The sequence below is a fragment of the Rousettus aegyptiacus genome, unplaced genomic scaffold (genome assembly GCF_014176215.1).
Source record: "Rousettus aegyptiacus isolate mRouAeg1 unplaced genomic scaffold, mRouAeg1.p scaffold_m13_p_7, whole genome shotgun sequence".
In the NCBI taxonomy this organism is placed as follows: domain Eukaryota; kingdom Metazoa; phylum Chordata; class Mammalia; order Chiroptera; family Pteropodidae; genus Rousettus; species Rousettus aegyptiacus.
The window spans coordinates 99565471-99580307 of NW_023416310.1; the positions used below are offsets into that span (position 1 = coordinate 99565471).

The window sequence follows — 14837 nt, forward strand, 5'->3', positions numbered from 1 at the left end:
TCACAGAAAATTAGATTAATCTAGAGCGAATTGATAGCTTTATAATATTGAATCCTTTTATCCTAGAATCTGTTAACCAGTGGAGTTATAAGTTTTGTTTTCAGATATTATATTTCCTCACTGGTGGTTGTTTCAATATTAATTTTGTTCCCAGCTACCTTACTAAATTGTCATTTTGTTTAAATAGTTATTCTGGTTGGTTTCCTTGGATTTTTTCAGGTGTGCAATCATGTCATCTGCAAATAGTGATGATTTTTGCTCTTTCCTTCTCATTTTTATACCTCATTTCTTTCTCTTTTCTAATCACACTAGCTAGTACCTCCAAATCGATGTTAAATAATAGCCATGTTTTTCACTTCAGTAGAAATGCTTGTAGTGATTCAGCATTAAGCTTAATGATGGCTTTGGGCTTGAGTTCATATAAAATCATGTGACTTCAGTCAGGGTTAGCTCAGGTTTAGCTTGATCAAAGCAGAGGCTCAGTGCTGACGCATCACCTGGATATGTAATGCCAGGGCGCCAGGAGTGAGGTTACTGCCTTAACCAAGAGACAGAGCTGGTTACCTGGCCACACGGCATGTCTCTGTTTAGGCTACCCTTTCAGCAATGGCTGAAGGAAGCCAGGATCACCACCTGTGGAGCTGAACAAAATAACTGGTTATAGTTCTCTGTTCCCCATTTTGTGCATTTCTTCTAAATTTATTTTTCGTTGGGGTCCTACCACCTCTGTCCCTGACACGAATCGGTTCTGAAATTTTTATTTTACTTTCACATTTCATTATTTCCTGTTTATTAAGGTATGTACTTGAGGCTAAAATTTTTTTCCAAGTATTTAGCTATAGACCCTAGGCATTGATATCTGGTACTTTTATTATAGTTAATTTGTAGGTAATTTTATAATTAAGGCTCTCAGTGACCTCCTTGGCCCAAGAAAATTATAAGAGTGTACTTTTAAACTTTTCATGTAGTAGGATTATTTGTTGACTGCTTTTGATATTCTCTTTAGTTTTTTTTACTGAGTTTGAGTTTTAGATCTTTTCAAAAATTCTCATTGGAATTCTATTCTTTGAATTAGTCCTTAAGTATTTGGAAAATATATCTATTTCCTTTATACAAAAAAAAGATGTTAAGTATAAACTGTCTGGAGTCATAGCTTTTGATATGTTTTTAAAACTTTATTTGCTTGGCACTGGGTGTAACTATAGAATAATGTGAACCCATATCAATTTCTTTCTCTTTACTGATGATGTAACTAACCATTATGCCTGGAAGTCAAAAAGATTTACCTTTTAAGGGCACAAACTTCCTAGGACATGTCTTCATTTTTCTCAGTCTGTATTACTTCTCTTGAGCTGCATATGGTCTTTTGAGGTCTAGCATTAAAACTTGTTTGTTGCATTTGGTTAGTCTCTTAAGATCATTCATTTTGTAGCTTCTTTCTATGTCATTTTTATCCTTGAGACTTTGTATCTGTGCATTTATCTCTGGTCTCACATAGTTCTTTTCCATTAGAATCTTTGACCACTTAGAGAAATCTTTGTTAATTATTTTCACTGGCTCAGCAGCAGACATTTTCTGTTAACGAATTTTTCATCTGGAGTTTAGTAGGTCTTAGTCTGATTTATTTTTCCTTATCTTTCAATCAGTAGAGTTTTAAAAATTACTGTAGGACAATTTCAGGAGTCTTATAACTAGAAACTTATTTCATAGGAAACAGAGTGTTTACATGAATGACTGACTTTTCCTTCTCTTCAGGAGCAGGCTTCTAAATGCCTTACAGTTTCTTCTCTGTGGTTATGAAAATGAACACTTCCATTTGCCCATTTGCAAAATAGGAATAATACTAGTACCTCCCTAATATGGTTGTTGTAAAGATTAAACTAAGATGTAAAGTTCTAGAACATTGTCGGGTACATTTGAAGACTTCAATAAATGTTATTTGTTATAGTAAATACTACTTTTAATCACCAAAGATGGAACTTGTTTCCATTTTTGTTGTTTTTAGTTGGCATCTTAAATGCAGAAATCAACATAATATATTTTACAACCAGTTTCTCTCAAGGAACCAGCAGCAGGACCAGGTGGCATTGTGACATCCTCAGGGTAATAGATGTAAATAGGGACTCAGGTACTTTCTACAGGCTATACACATGCACATACAAAGGTAGTATAAGTGCTCTGAGAATTAGAACACTTCTGTCCATGCCTGGAGGGCCATTAACAAACAGCAGAGTTCTCCCCACCCCCAGAGCCACAGGATCTGCAAAGGCAAGTTACGACTCGGACTAGTGAGGTCACCTTTCTTTTTGCTTGTAATGGAAGAAAGCTCTTCTCTTGGGAGGTAAGAGTATCACACACTTCTATGTGCCCCACTCTGCCACATCAGTCCTTGAGTCCTTGGCATTGAGAGCTGAAGTTTTGTGCTCATTCATAACAACATAACTGAGGACTCAGAAGATGAGAGAAAGAAACCTGCCCAAAGTATTCAGCTATGAGGTGACAGAGTGGAGGTCTCAAGCTTCTACACTTACTCTCTCTATATCTCCATAGCTGCCCCTTGCGGTCTGTTTTACTCTCCTGGGTCGTGAGCCACAAGTCTTGAAGTAGCCATTGTAATCCTCTCTCTCTCCTACAGCAGCAAGACCTGGGGGACAGTATCTGTCACCTTCCCTCTGGTCAGTTGGTCTGGCCTGTGGATTCAGAACACTGACCTACTAGTAAGCTTTGGTCCTGGTTCTCAGCTCATCAAAATCTTAGCTGATTGCTTGTTTCCTTATGTAAAAGAAAAAGTATTAGCAAATCAGCTATTAAACACATGGTATTTGCTTGAGTTGGTGTTGGGGAGAAAAATTCCTGTACAAAGCAAGTAGCCCCCAAATACTATTTTAAGTACCTCATGGTATAAGTTTTTTTTTTTTTTTTAATTAGTAACACTGATGGCCCGAGTTGGTTCTGCCACACAGTCACAGCATACGGAGCACTTCCACTCCCAGGTGTGCCACTGTCTGCACTTCACGTCACAAGTGAAGCCGATCATTAGAGATTATATCCCATACCATCTGGAAACGAACTTTCACAAATTATTTTTTAGGTCTCCCTTGCCAGAATGAAATGAACAGGATTCAGAAGCTGAGCAAGGGGAAAAGCCTGCTGGGTAAGTACGATTTCTTGCCACTCATTTATACAACTAATTAAACCATCATGTCTCTTGTAATATTGAGTACAGTGGTTATTCAATTACAGGCCAGTGCTTCATGAAAGAAATGCCTCACTTTGCCCCAGACAGGGCTCTTTCAGGAAGCTGAACATAATCTGAGGACCAGTTTGTTGGCCGAGAATTAGCAAGAGGAGAGGTCAAACGTCACCCAGGGTTGTAACCTCCTCCTACTTTTGGCTCCAGTGAATCTTAGCTTTTCCTTCTTTCAAGCACCGCCACTGAATGGAGCTCTAAAGTATCCAACTCTAAGGTCTATAAATTTCCTTTATTCCCCAGATTAAGTTGTGTACTTGAGGAAGATGAGCCATACTCCCATCTTAATCTATCGGATAGGATTCAAAGACATATGTGTACTTGAATGTGTCTTAGTATCCCATGCATGGTCTCTGAAGAAAGTATAAGGCTGTTTAGACACTGCACATTTTTCTTACCATTCTATCTGCATGGTAAAGAGGAAGCACGTGGGTCATTAGAATGCATTTTCCCTGACATGTGAGTCTGGACAAGGTCAGGGTAACAAATGCTAACCTGTTGAAGCATTTGTTCCCTTTTAGCTCCAAGCTGTTCTGTTTCCAGCACTCGGGTTGTTGTGGCATTCAGACTAGGCTGTCCCTGAGAGGGTGTAAACCTCATTTGTTTGCTGAAAAGGAGTCTGCGTTGCTTTTTTGAAAAAAGCTGACCAGCTGTAACACAGTAATTCAGAGTTATTTTTGTTGAGCTTTCAGGAGCAGGTGCTTTCCCTAAGCAGCCTGCTGTTTCAGAAGTTTATTTACTTGCTAGAGATGGGCAAGTTTTTTTTTCAGATTGTCAGATGTAGGTGGTCTGTGAGCTCTGATGATGTCTCTTCTGATTTTTGGGTCACCTCAAAGTGTATACTCCTTCCCACTGCTTTTGAAAATTATTTCACTGGCTTGTCTCAGTCTTTTGGCATCTGGTAACACTCTGTTCAACTCAGAACTCCAAAGCTGTAACTTTGACCTATCTGGGCCTAGATTCCTCTCTTGCGTGAAAAAGTATAAAAGCCTCTTTCTGGTCTGAAGGCAGAGTGGCTATATCCCTCTGCCACAGGTCTGTCTAGTACAAGGCCTTGTGCTTGCTGATCTGATTCCCCCATGCGGGAGGTTACTTTGGGTTTGAGTGATGTGTCTGAGGTTCACAGAGAACTAGTATATTTTTAAAAATCTGTTTCCATTGGATATGACTATGTTCTTATTGCTTCAGTCATTAATAATGAATGGGACATTTTCAGGTATGGGATCTGAGGTCAAATGTTTAATTTTCCCCAGCTCACATGAATGAAATGCCTACCTTTGACCTACTTTGAATCCCACCTAGTTTAAAGCTCATTTGATATTACATTGCCCCGCATATGGAGATTACTCTGGCTGCTTCATAAAGATACAATTTATTTGCTTACAAGTTGTTTTTCACATGGCAAAATCTAATGTGTGTGTGTTTAGGGGCATTTTGATTCAAAAAAATAAGTAAAACAAGCAACGAATTACTACTAGTTCTAATTATTGCCTAGAATGGTAACCCTATTACAGATTTAGAGCAGCACCTGCTTCTTACCCACCTTGTGGTTCAGCCTAATATGTTTGTTGTTCATTAAGTGCTGTTTTCCAACTGAAGGTCAAGGAGGAGGACCCACAGTTCCCCGACTCTACTGGTTCTTGAAAGCACCTACTTTTCCTACAGACTAGGGGTACTGAGCCCCTCAGTTACAGTGCGGGTACCACCTCTCACTATGGCATCAGTAGACTTGCCTATCGCTGAAGAATGGTTTTCTGGGGGCACCTTGAGAGCTGAGCGCTTGAGTAGTTCCATGTCATAGGAAGGTGGGCAAAGTATGAGTGTGAGAGAGTTAGTTGTGTGGGTGTATTGAGTGCTAGTAAATGGAAATGATGGCATGGTCAGCTCAATTTGGGGATGGGTAGAGATTTAAAATGGTACAAAAGAGTTATCCTGGAGAATGAATGGATACGGTAAGACAAGACTGCTAGGTTCCACCTAAAGGTTAGCATTAGTGAGCTAAAAATGAGACTAGTTTTCAGATGATTGTGACTTACTTCAATTCAAAGCCATCTGTTCCTCATGTAGATCTTATTTCCTCTTTCTTAGGCTCCAAAAACTCTCCCCCTTCTCTCCTACATCACTGATTTTTCTCTCTGTACTAGAGTATCTTCATCAACATAAAAACACAGAGAGGGAAGACCAGCTCGAAGCCATGAGGGGGGCAGCAGAAGAAACCAACACACGTGCAAAAATGCTGTTATTGCTCACCTCTTACCCCCTCTACCTACTGAATCATTTTTCTGCTTCCCCCTCTACAGAGAATCAGAGGTTAAACCCAGGTTCAAAATAGTAAAAATCTGTCTCCTCTGCCATGCTTCTTTCTGGGGTCTATTCCATGAGAACCCGATAAGCACCACAGGTTTAAGAGAAATACCTTCAGAGTAAATCACTTTGAACCTAGTAGATTATCCCAATGAGTATTCCAATGTGATGACAGATATTCTCAGATCATAGATAAGTTTAGTAACCAGAGACTGAGTAACCCCAAAAGAAACTGTGAAAATAAATCTGCTAAATCGAAATAAATGACCTATAAAAGTAGTTTGATAGCAAGCTGAAATTAAAATTGAAGACTGTTGGGGGCAATGAGAAAAAGGTGATAAAAATGTGTTAAATTTCTAGTTTATTAAAAAAAAAACAGATTAGATATCAGGAAAAGTATGCTTCTCGGTGGATTTAAGGGTAATAATATTAACAATGTAACATGCAGTTTTAGACCTATACAAGGAAAACAATTTCAGCAAAAGGTAGGAAAGAGGGAAACTAGAACACCCAAAATAGAGTGGTAGAAATAAAAGCAAGCATAACCATAATCATGAAACATGTGACTGGGTCTAACTCACTAGATGCAATCAACTGGTATTTTTAAAGAGAGTTTCATATAACACAATTACACACAAACTTGAAATTAAAAGATAGTGAAGACTCATAACAAAGTGTGACAAAAGCAAATACTTCAAATTCTAAAAGCAATTCTCACCCTGCCGAAATGTTACTTTTGCCATATTATATCAAAAATTGGCATACCTATAACCTTAAAACAAAGCATAACAATTGCAAGGTGTCATATTTATAATCATAATCAGAGACTTCAATAAACCTCTTCCTGAAACTTAAAGTAGACCAAAATATATACATAGAACTAAACATGATTAATATATATGCATACATATATTCAGAAGTATGTATTCCTGTACATAAGCATAGAATATCTAGTCTTTTCAAACACAAATGAAATACTTGCCATGTATTATACCATGAAAGAAAACTCAAGTCTCAAAAAAAAATTTTTTTAATTTACTTGCAATGACACAAAAGAAGTCAAAAATGAAATAAAGTAAAAACTATAAAACATTTAGAACTGACTGAAAGTGAAAGCAATGAATACCAAAATTGGAGGGAAGCAACTAAAGTCAATTTTAGAGGAATATTCATAGCTTCAAATCAGGAAGCTATAAGAACACCACAATAAACAAATGACAGACTAAAGCAGAAAACAATGAAGTAGACAAACCTTAGGCAATATGAAAGGTTCAAATACTATAATGAATTTAAAAGTGGGATGTAACCTCAGAAAGAATACTGAAAGAATACTGTAAACTTCAGCATGTATCAGAATTACAAGAGTTTTTCAAGAAGTTCATTGGGCCTCACTCTCAGTTTCTGATTCAGTAGGTCTGGGCAGGAACCCAAGAATTTGTTTTTCTAAGATGTTACCAGGTGATGCTGCAGCTGCTCGTCCTATATGAACACTCTGAAAACTACTGCCACAAACCAACTTATAACAATTATGAAAATCTAGTTGTAATCGATACTATGAGTTACCACATTTGAGTCACAAAGAACTGGAAGACCCAACCAGAGTAAAAAACCATAAAATTAATTTAAATCAGAATGCTACTCTCATTCCCCAAAATAGGCACCAGGCCCAAAACGTTTTTATGTGTGAATATTTCATGGAAGAGATTATTCTCCTTTTTATACAAAATGTCAAGTATAGAAAAATACCTGAATCATTTTCTGAATTGCTTTCATACAGAAATTGAAAAAACAAAATTATATGCCTCTGTCAGTAATATATATAGATGCAAACAGAACCACTAATAATTTAGCTCATTAAAATAAATAACAAAAATAAAGGATACCAAAAAAAACCATGTTTTATCAATTGTTTAAAAAGTTCTCAAATAAGAAAGTAGAAAATATGAACAGACCAATTACTAGTAAGGAGATTGAATCAGTATCCAAAGTAGAAAAGCCCAGGACCAGAGAGCAGATGGCTTCACTGGTGAATTTTACCAGACATTTAAAGAAGAATTAACACCAACTCTTCTCAAAGTCTTCCAAAAAATTAAAGAGGAGAGAACACTACCAAATTCATTTTATGAGACCAACATTATCCTGCTACCAAACCCAGAAAAGTACAGGCCAATGTCCCTGATGAACAGAGATGCAAAAATTTCCAATAAAATACCAGCAAACCAAATTCAGCAGCGCAATAAAAGGATCATTCTCCATGGTCAAGTGGGATTCATCCCTGGGATAAATGGTTCAGTATATGCAAATCAACCAATGTGATACACAACATTAACAAAATGAAGGATAAAAATCATATAATCTTAGTAAACACAGAAAAACCACTTAACAAAATTCAACATTCATTCATGATAAAAAACAACAAAATATAAAAGGAACATACCATAATATAGTAAAAGCCATATAGGACAAGCCCACAGCTAACATCATTCTCAATGGTAAAAGATTGAAAGCTTTTCCTCTACTATTAGGAACAGAACAATAATGCCCACTTTCACCACACCCATTCAACCTAGTACTGGAAATCCTAGCCAGAATTAAATTAAAAAAAAAAAAAAGAGAATTGGAAAGAAGTAAAATTGTTAATATTTGCAGATGACATAATTTTATATATAGAAAATCCTAAATATTCCACCAAAAACCTGTTAGATCTAATTAACCAATTCAGTAAATTTGCAGGATACAAAATTAACATGCAAAAATCAGTAGCATTTCTACCCAAAGCCATCCATAGATTCATCTCAATCCCTATCGAGATTCCAATGGCATCTTTTACAGTAGAAAAAAATCCTAGAATTTTTATGGGACCACAAGAGACCTGAAATAGCTAAAGCAACCATGACAAAGAAGAACAAAACAGGAAGCATCCGACTTCCTAAATTTAAGCTATATTATAAAGCTTTAGTAATCAAAACGGTATGGTACTAACATAAAAAGGGACTCACAGACCAATGGAACAGAATACAATCAAGAGCCCAGAAATAAATCCATGCATATACAGTCAACTAATATTTGGGAAGGAAGCCAAGAAAACTCCATGGAGAAAGGTCAGATCAATAAGGGATACTGGAAAATTAGGTATTTACATGTAAAGAATGAAACTAGACTCCTATCTTATACCACTCCAAAAAATTAACTCAAAATGGACTGAAGACTTAAATGTAAGACCTGAAACCATGAAACGCCTAGAAGAAAACAGAAAAAAATCTCCTTGACCTGGTTTTTTGAATATGACATCTAAAGCACAAGCAACAAAATAAAAAAAATAAACAAGTGGGACTACATCAAACAAAAAAGCTTCTGTACAGCAAAAGAAATGATTAATAAAGTGAAAAGACAACCAATGGAATGGTAAAGATATATGCAAACCATATATCTGATAAGGGGTTAACATCAAAAATATATAAAAAACTCATACAACACAATAGCAAAAATCATCATCCGATTAAAAAACGGGCAAAGGAACTGAATAGACATTTTGCACAGAAAATATACAAATGGCCAACAGGTACATGAAAATGTGCTCAACATCACTAATCATTACGGAAATGCAAATCAAAACCACAACAGAGCGACTATCATCTAACAACAACTGCTGATTGCAATGCAGAGAAAGGAACCCTCATGCTCTGTTGGTGGGAATGTAAACTGGTGCAGCCACTATGGAAAACAGTGTGGAGGGTCCTCAAAAAAATTAGAACTAGAACTACCATATGATCCAGTGCTTCTACTTTGGGGTATTTATCCCAAGAAAATGAGAACACCAGTTCGCTGGGATATCTGCGCCCCCAGGTTCGCTGCAGCATTACTTAACCATAGCCAAGGCAGGGCAACTCATGTGTCCATCAGTGGAGGAATGGCTAATGTGGTGTATATGCACAGTGGAATATTGTTCAGTCAGAAAAACAAAGAGAATCCTGCCAATTGTGACAACATGGATGGACCTTGAGGACATTATGCTAAGTAAAATAAGTCAGACTGAAATAGATGAAAATCCTGTATGATTTCACTTCTATGTGGAATAGGGGGAAAAAAAAAACAGTTCACAGAAAGAGAGATGAGATTTATGGTTCCCATAGGCAGTGGGAGCAGGGTCAAAAAGGACACATTCCCAGTTACAAGTAAGTATTTAGAGATGTAATGTACAACATGGTGACTGTAGCTAACACACTGTAAAGTATGTATCTAAGGTTTTACGAGTAAACTCTAAGTTATGATCACAAGGAAAACACTTTTTTGTATCTATATGAGATGACAGATGTTAACTAAACCCACTGTGGTGATCATGTCACAATCTAGGCCAAATCGTTATGCTGTGTACCTCGACATTAATGCATTTCTGTATTAATTTTTTACATGTTAATAAAACTGGAAAAGCTTAAAAATAGAAATTATTAATAAGAGTAGTACATATTCATAATTTATAGGGAAAAATAAGAACTCATCAAAGAAGGACTAGAAGGAGTCCTGACTAACCTGAGCAAGTCCCAGGGCCCTGTGATCTAAGTAATGCCCAACCACCCGATTCTCTCCATTAGTTCTGCGGCAGACACCCCGTATTACAAGTCTGTCCTCTTCTGTCGGCGGGGAGGGGGCATTAACCCAGAATATCTCTGCACTTCTGGTCCCCCCAGGAGCGTTCATACCTCGGTGTAATGAGGAAGGCTATTACAGAGCCACACAGTGCCACGGCAGCACGGGGCAGTGCTGGTGTGTGGACAAGTACGGGAACGAGCTGGCTGGCTCCAGGAAACAGGGCACCGTGAGCTGTGGTGAGTAAGGCCTTCTGTGTCAGCCGTATAACGACCTCTGCCACCTGTAGGTCCTCGCTGTGTCAGGGTCTGAGCAGGAGGATTTTGGAAGGTGTCTGTCATCTACAGTGAGTGAGTTTACAGTGGAAACCACCAGTGAGATTATGCAGAGCTCGCTTTTCCCGGGACAGGAAGTCACCATGACCACCGGGCTGGACAACAATTTATGACAGTTAGGAACTGACACAGGCCCAGAACCACTTAGGTTGCCTTCACTTTTCAATTAGGATTGTAAATCTTCCAAGAAAGTAGAAGCATCTCAAGAATTCTGGGGTTCCTATCAGAACAAAGCTTGGGGTCCCTTCCATGTAGACTAACCCCACCCAGGGAGGGATGCTCCCATGTTTGGGAAGAAAAATAGTTAAGTCACATGCAAGGGAACCCCTGACATGGTCATGAAGTGTAAGCAGGAACTAACCTCGGATCTGTTCTTCCTTCTCAATGTTGCAGAAGAGGAGCAGGAAACCTCAGGAGATTTTGGCAGTGGCGGCTCCGTGGTCCTGCTAGATGACCTCGAGGACGAACGGGAGCTGGAACCAAAGGACAGATTGGGGAAGCTGAGGGTGCATACCCGGGCAGTGACGGAGGATGACGAGGATGAGGACGACGACAAAGATGATGAGGTCGGGTACATATGGTAGTCTCCACAAGGATGAGGACATGAGGTTGGCACAAAATTGCAAGTCACTTCCTGTTCCTGCATTTGTATCTAAGACTCCACGGCACCAAGGTCTGTTCTCCATTGTCGCTCTCTATGCCCGACCTCAGGTTTGGACGACAGCTCCTCGCTCCCAGAGCATTCTGATTTTGCATACGGTTGTGTGGGAAGAAGGGTGTTGTGTTGTGTTTTGTTTTTAGACAGCGGAATGGCTGGCTGAATTACAGCCTCCTCCCGTCCCATGAGACTTTTGCAATGAGCATGTGATTTATGTGGGATTCTGGCAGCGCGGGGAGCCCCACCCTGTAAACTTCGAAGACCCTTTCTGGACTACCCACACTGGTGGTTATCACAGCATGGTTCCCGGCCTTACGGTGTCTGAAGTGCTTTTCTTGTGTCTTGTAGATGTCGTGGAAAACACACCACACTGTACTTTATTCCCCTTGCTCCCCGCCGCCCCTGCTGTTTATTATTAAAAATTAGTTATTCACATCACTGTATCTGGCTTCCTACAAACAACAGCCTTAATTCAGTCAAGAATCCCTTTGGGGAACTGATTTTCTTCATTAAAAAAATGGTGTCCGGATACTTCTCTCTGTACATGCATAAATATGTATATATGTACAGAAGAGGCTACGTGTATATGGAAGGTATACACTTCGCTCAGAAAAACTGGGTGGGTATCTGTTAAAAAAAAAAACTCACTTGAAAAACAATTATAAATTCGTCAGCTTGTCCAGACCTGGATCACAATTTCTGGAATGAAAAATCTGAATCGAAGTCCTTCTCTGCACTAACAGTCGGCACGTGTAGCCTGCAGGAGGGGGAGGTTTCTTCTCTATGCATCGGCAGAGTTACTGGAAGCCCCTTTGATTTGGATAAGCCTCTGTCTGCCTAAATCACTTTCCTCGCACAAGCCATGCGACTCCCACGTGGGCAGCTTCACGAGCCATCTCTCTCATTTCAGCTCAGCGCCCCTGCAACAGTCCTGTCTGCCGCAGCCTCCTCCCCTCCCTATCTAATCTACTCAAGGGCTTTTTCTAAGGCGTGTACACACGACCCCCTGCTCGCTGAGAAGCAGCACCACGGTGTTCCTTAGGAGAAGGAAATTCAGAATTCTTAACTCGAGGTTTTGCTCTTGCCCCCTTGCTAGCCAACAAAGCATGATGAGGGCACAAAAGCAGTACAGATTTTATATCCTTTATCGTGTGTAAAGAATCCCATATGGAGGCCTAGAAAGAACTTGGTAGTGGCACATGGAAGCGAGCGCTGGATTTTTAGGAGCTAGTCCTGTCTCCATGCCCTCACCCGCGCGTGTTAAGATACTAAGAAAGAAAGTCCTTCACCGTTTGCGTTTCTTTTCCCTAACTCATTATTAGAGCCCATCTCCAAATGTGCTAGGGTCGTCATCTCTACACTCTTTAGGATTTCGCTCCCTATCTCTCTCCCAGATACAAGGACAAGGACCAAAGAGTAGTGTTCCAAGTGGCCCCGTTTAGTTCAGTGCCCGCGTTTCCTTCAGCTCCTGCCCCACCTGGTTCTCACCTACTCAGCCCCGCAGCAAGGCTCTCTGGCCAACATTTGTTATTCTTCTTTTCCCCCATGAGCTCCGGCCAGTCCATGAGAAAACCAGGTAAACTCAGGCATAAAATATATTCAGCCAGAGCATGATCAGTGGCAGCTGACCAACCCTCCACCCCCAAACGACTGTTCCGTTGTCCTTTACCAGCCTGCCTCAAACCAGCATTTTCCAACCCTTTCCATGGCCAAAGTGGCATGATCCCCAAAGAAAGTCTCAGGTGGGAAATGAACTTGCTTGATAGAAGGGAATTCCTTAGGTCTGACAGACAGTACAACTAGGACCCTAGGTACAGGAGGCCGTAGGCGAGCTCTGCACTGGGATCTCAACCCCGTCACCTGTTTTAATATTTTTTTATAACTTGCATAAAACTTTGAATCATAATTTAGAAAACAGGTGCTTAATTGCAGCTAAATTACAATAGAGTATATGAAAGAATCAAGACATTAAAAAAATCTCAGTTTAGACCCTCAAAGAAAACCATTGTTATAATCTCCGAGCTTGGAAAAATGCACAAGAGAACATATTAAAATTGACAAATTGATTTCACTTAGAGAAACTTCTAGGAACAGAGTGAACCACTGATTTTAATTTGCCTAATTATCTTATGACAAGTGTCAAATTAAGATGACACTTAAAGATCTTCAGCATTAACTTAATGATGGAGAAGAGTGCTCAGTAGTCACTTTCCGGAAGGTAATGAGATGCTCATTTTCAGAGAGATTCCAAGATGGTGTTTTGATTCATTAAAACATTAAATCAAAAGCCCTCCTACGACCGGAACCCCAAATCAATAGAGCAACTTTAAGGCCACTTTTCATGCCTCACTTTGGCATGACAGCATTAGATTTTTAAACATCTTTAATTCTTTTCACTTAGATTTTTTAGTTACTTTATCCTTAGAAGCAGATTTTTGTTTTCTTCCTTTTGGCAGGAGTCCTTTAGCCAATGACAAGGTAGTCACAAAAATCGTTATTTAAAAAAACATCCTTCTGCGATCATCCATGCCCTTGTTTGTGACTTGAATCCTCACTAACACAATTTTGGAAACTTCTTAGTAAAAAGTTTTATTCTTATTCCATAAATGCTCTTTTATTTGATACCATTTCGTTAGCATCCAACTTAAATCCCAGAATTTTCTTCCACCATGGTTTGTCATCTGCCACGTTAACATCTTTTTGGTTTCACAAACATCCTAGGCATGGAAATGCCTGAATACTGAATCTGAGGTTTTACATCGGTTTCCCCAGGCCCAGCAATGACAGCGCGTCTGTCCAGGTCTGCCCCTCTGCTTTTCCCAGGATGCCATTCACATTTGTTTTTTACCTTGACCACACTGTACAGTGACATCCAAGAGCCCTTTCTACAGTGGGTGGTTTCGGTCTTTTTATACCTTTTTCTCAAAGTCACTGATGTTTGTCCCTGTTCTATGTGTAGCGTTGTGACAAGAGCCCACCAAATCCTGAGTGTCAGTTTGTTGTCCCTATTGTAGATGAAATAGTGAAGTAGAAAAACCTAGTAAATTCTGAATGCTTTTCCACATAGACTTATCTGGAATGTGAACATGACTCTTTGGTTACTAGTAACTGCTTAACTGTAGTCCTGAGTAGGTGCATTTTTGTCTGTCTCAATAAATTTTAATTTGTCTGCAGTGTCTGCGTGTTTGTATTTTGTTAGCTTGGATGTGCACTCACTAGGCCACGTCCACACATGATCTCTGGAGAGCAGTACAGTTGCACAAAGGGTGAGCCCTTCTGCCCAGGCATCTGCACATGGCAGGGAGGTCGGCCTGACTGTGACCCTGGCTGTCCTGGCCCCCTCAGCGAACCCTGCACATGTGTGCCCTGTGCCCACACAGTCTAGAATCATATCACCCGATCTCTCTTTTTTCTGTTTTCACCTCTCTCAGCCTTCACCTTTGCTACGTAATCCTCACCGATAAGCTTTCACTATCGTCATCCTGCTTACAACCTTAACCATTTTAAATTCTGCCTATTCCTCCATGACCCAGTCAGTTCAGCTATTCTTTAATTCTGGGGGGAAAAAAATAAGAAAGAAAAAAAGAAAATCTATCTCCTTTACAGGGACTGAGCTCCCTAATTCATGGATTAATACCAGATGCTTTTCAAATATCAGAAAGTACCCAAACTGGAACAGAAATTACTTCCTTTCCACCCTTGT

At 39.5% G+C, this 14837-nt stretch overlaps 1 protein-coding gene across 3 annotated transcripts in view; it reads left to right on the top strand.

Moving 5' to 3' along the window:
- Positions 1–14626, top strand: part of SPOCK1 (SPARC (osteonectin), cwcv and kazal like domains proteoglycan 1) — a 451375-nt gene extending 436749 nt beyond the window's left edge. For 2 of the 3 annotated variants that reach the window (XM_036225148.1, XM_036225147.1), the window contains 3 exons: positions 3092–3154; positions 10243–10380; positions 10870–14625. In XM_036225148.1, coding sequence (XP_036081041.1) covers positions 3092–3154; positions 10243–10380; positions 10870–11060 — 392 coding nt within the window. In that variant the 3' untranslated portion in view covers positions 11061–14625. Of the gene's footprint in view, positions 1–3091; positions 3155–10242; positions 10381–10869 lie in introns of all 3 variants that reach the window. The other variant, XM_036225146.1, reaches the window with a different exon arrangement.
- Positions 14627–14837: the final 211 nt, after the last annotated feature.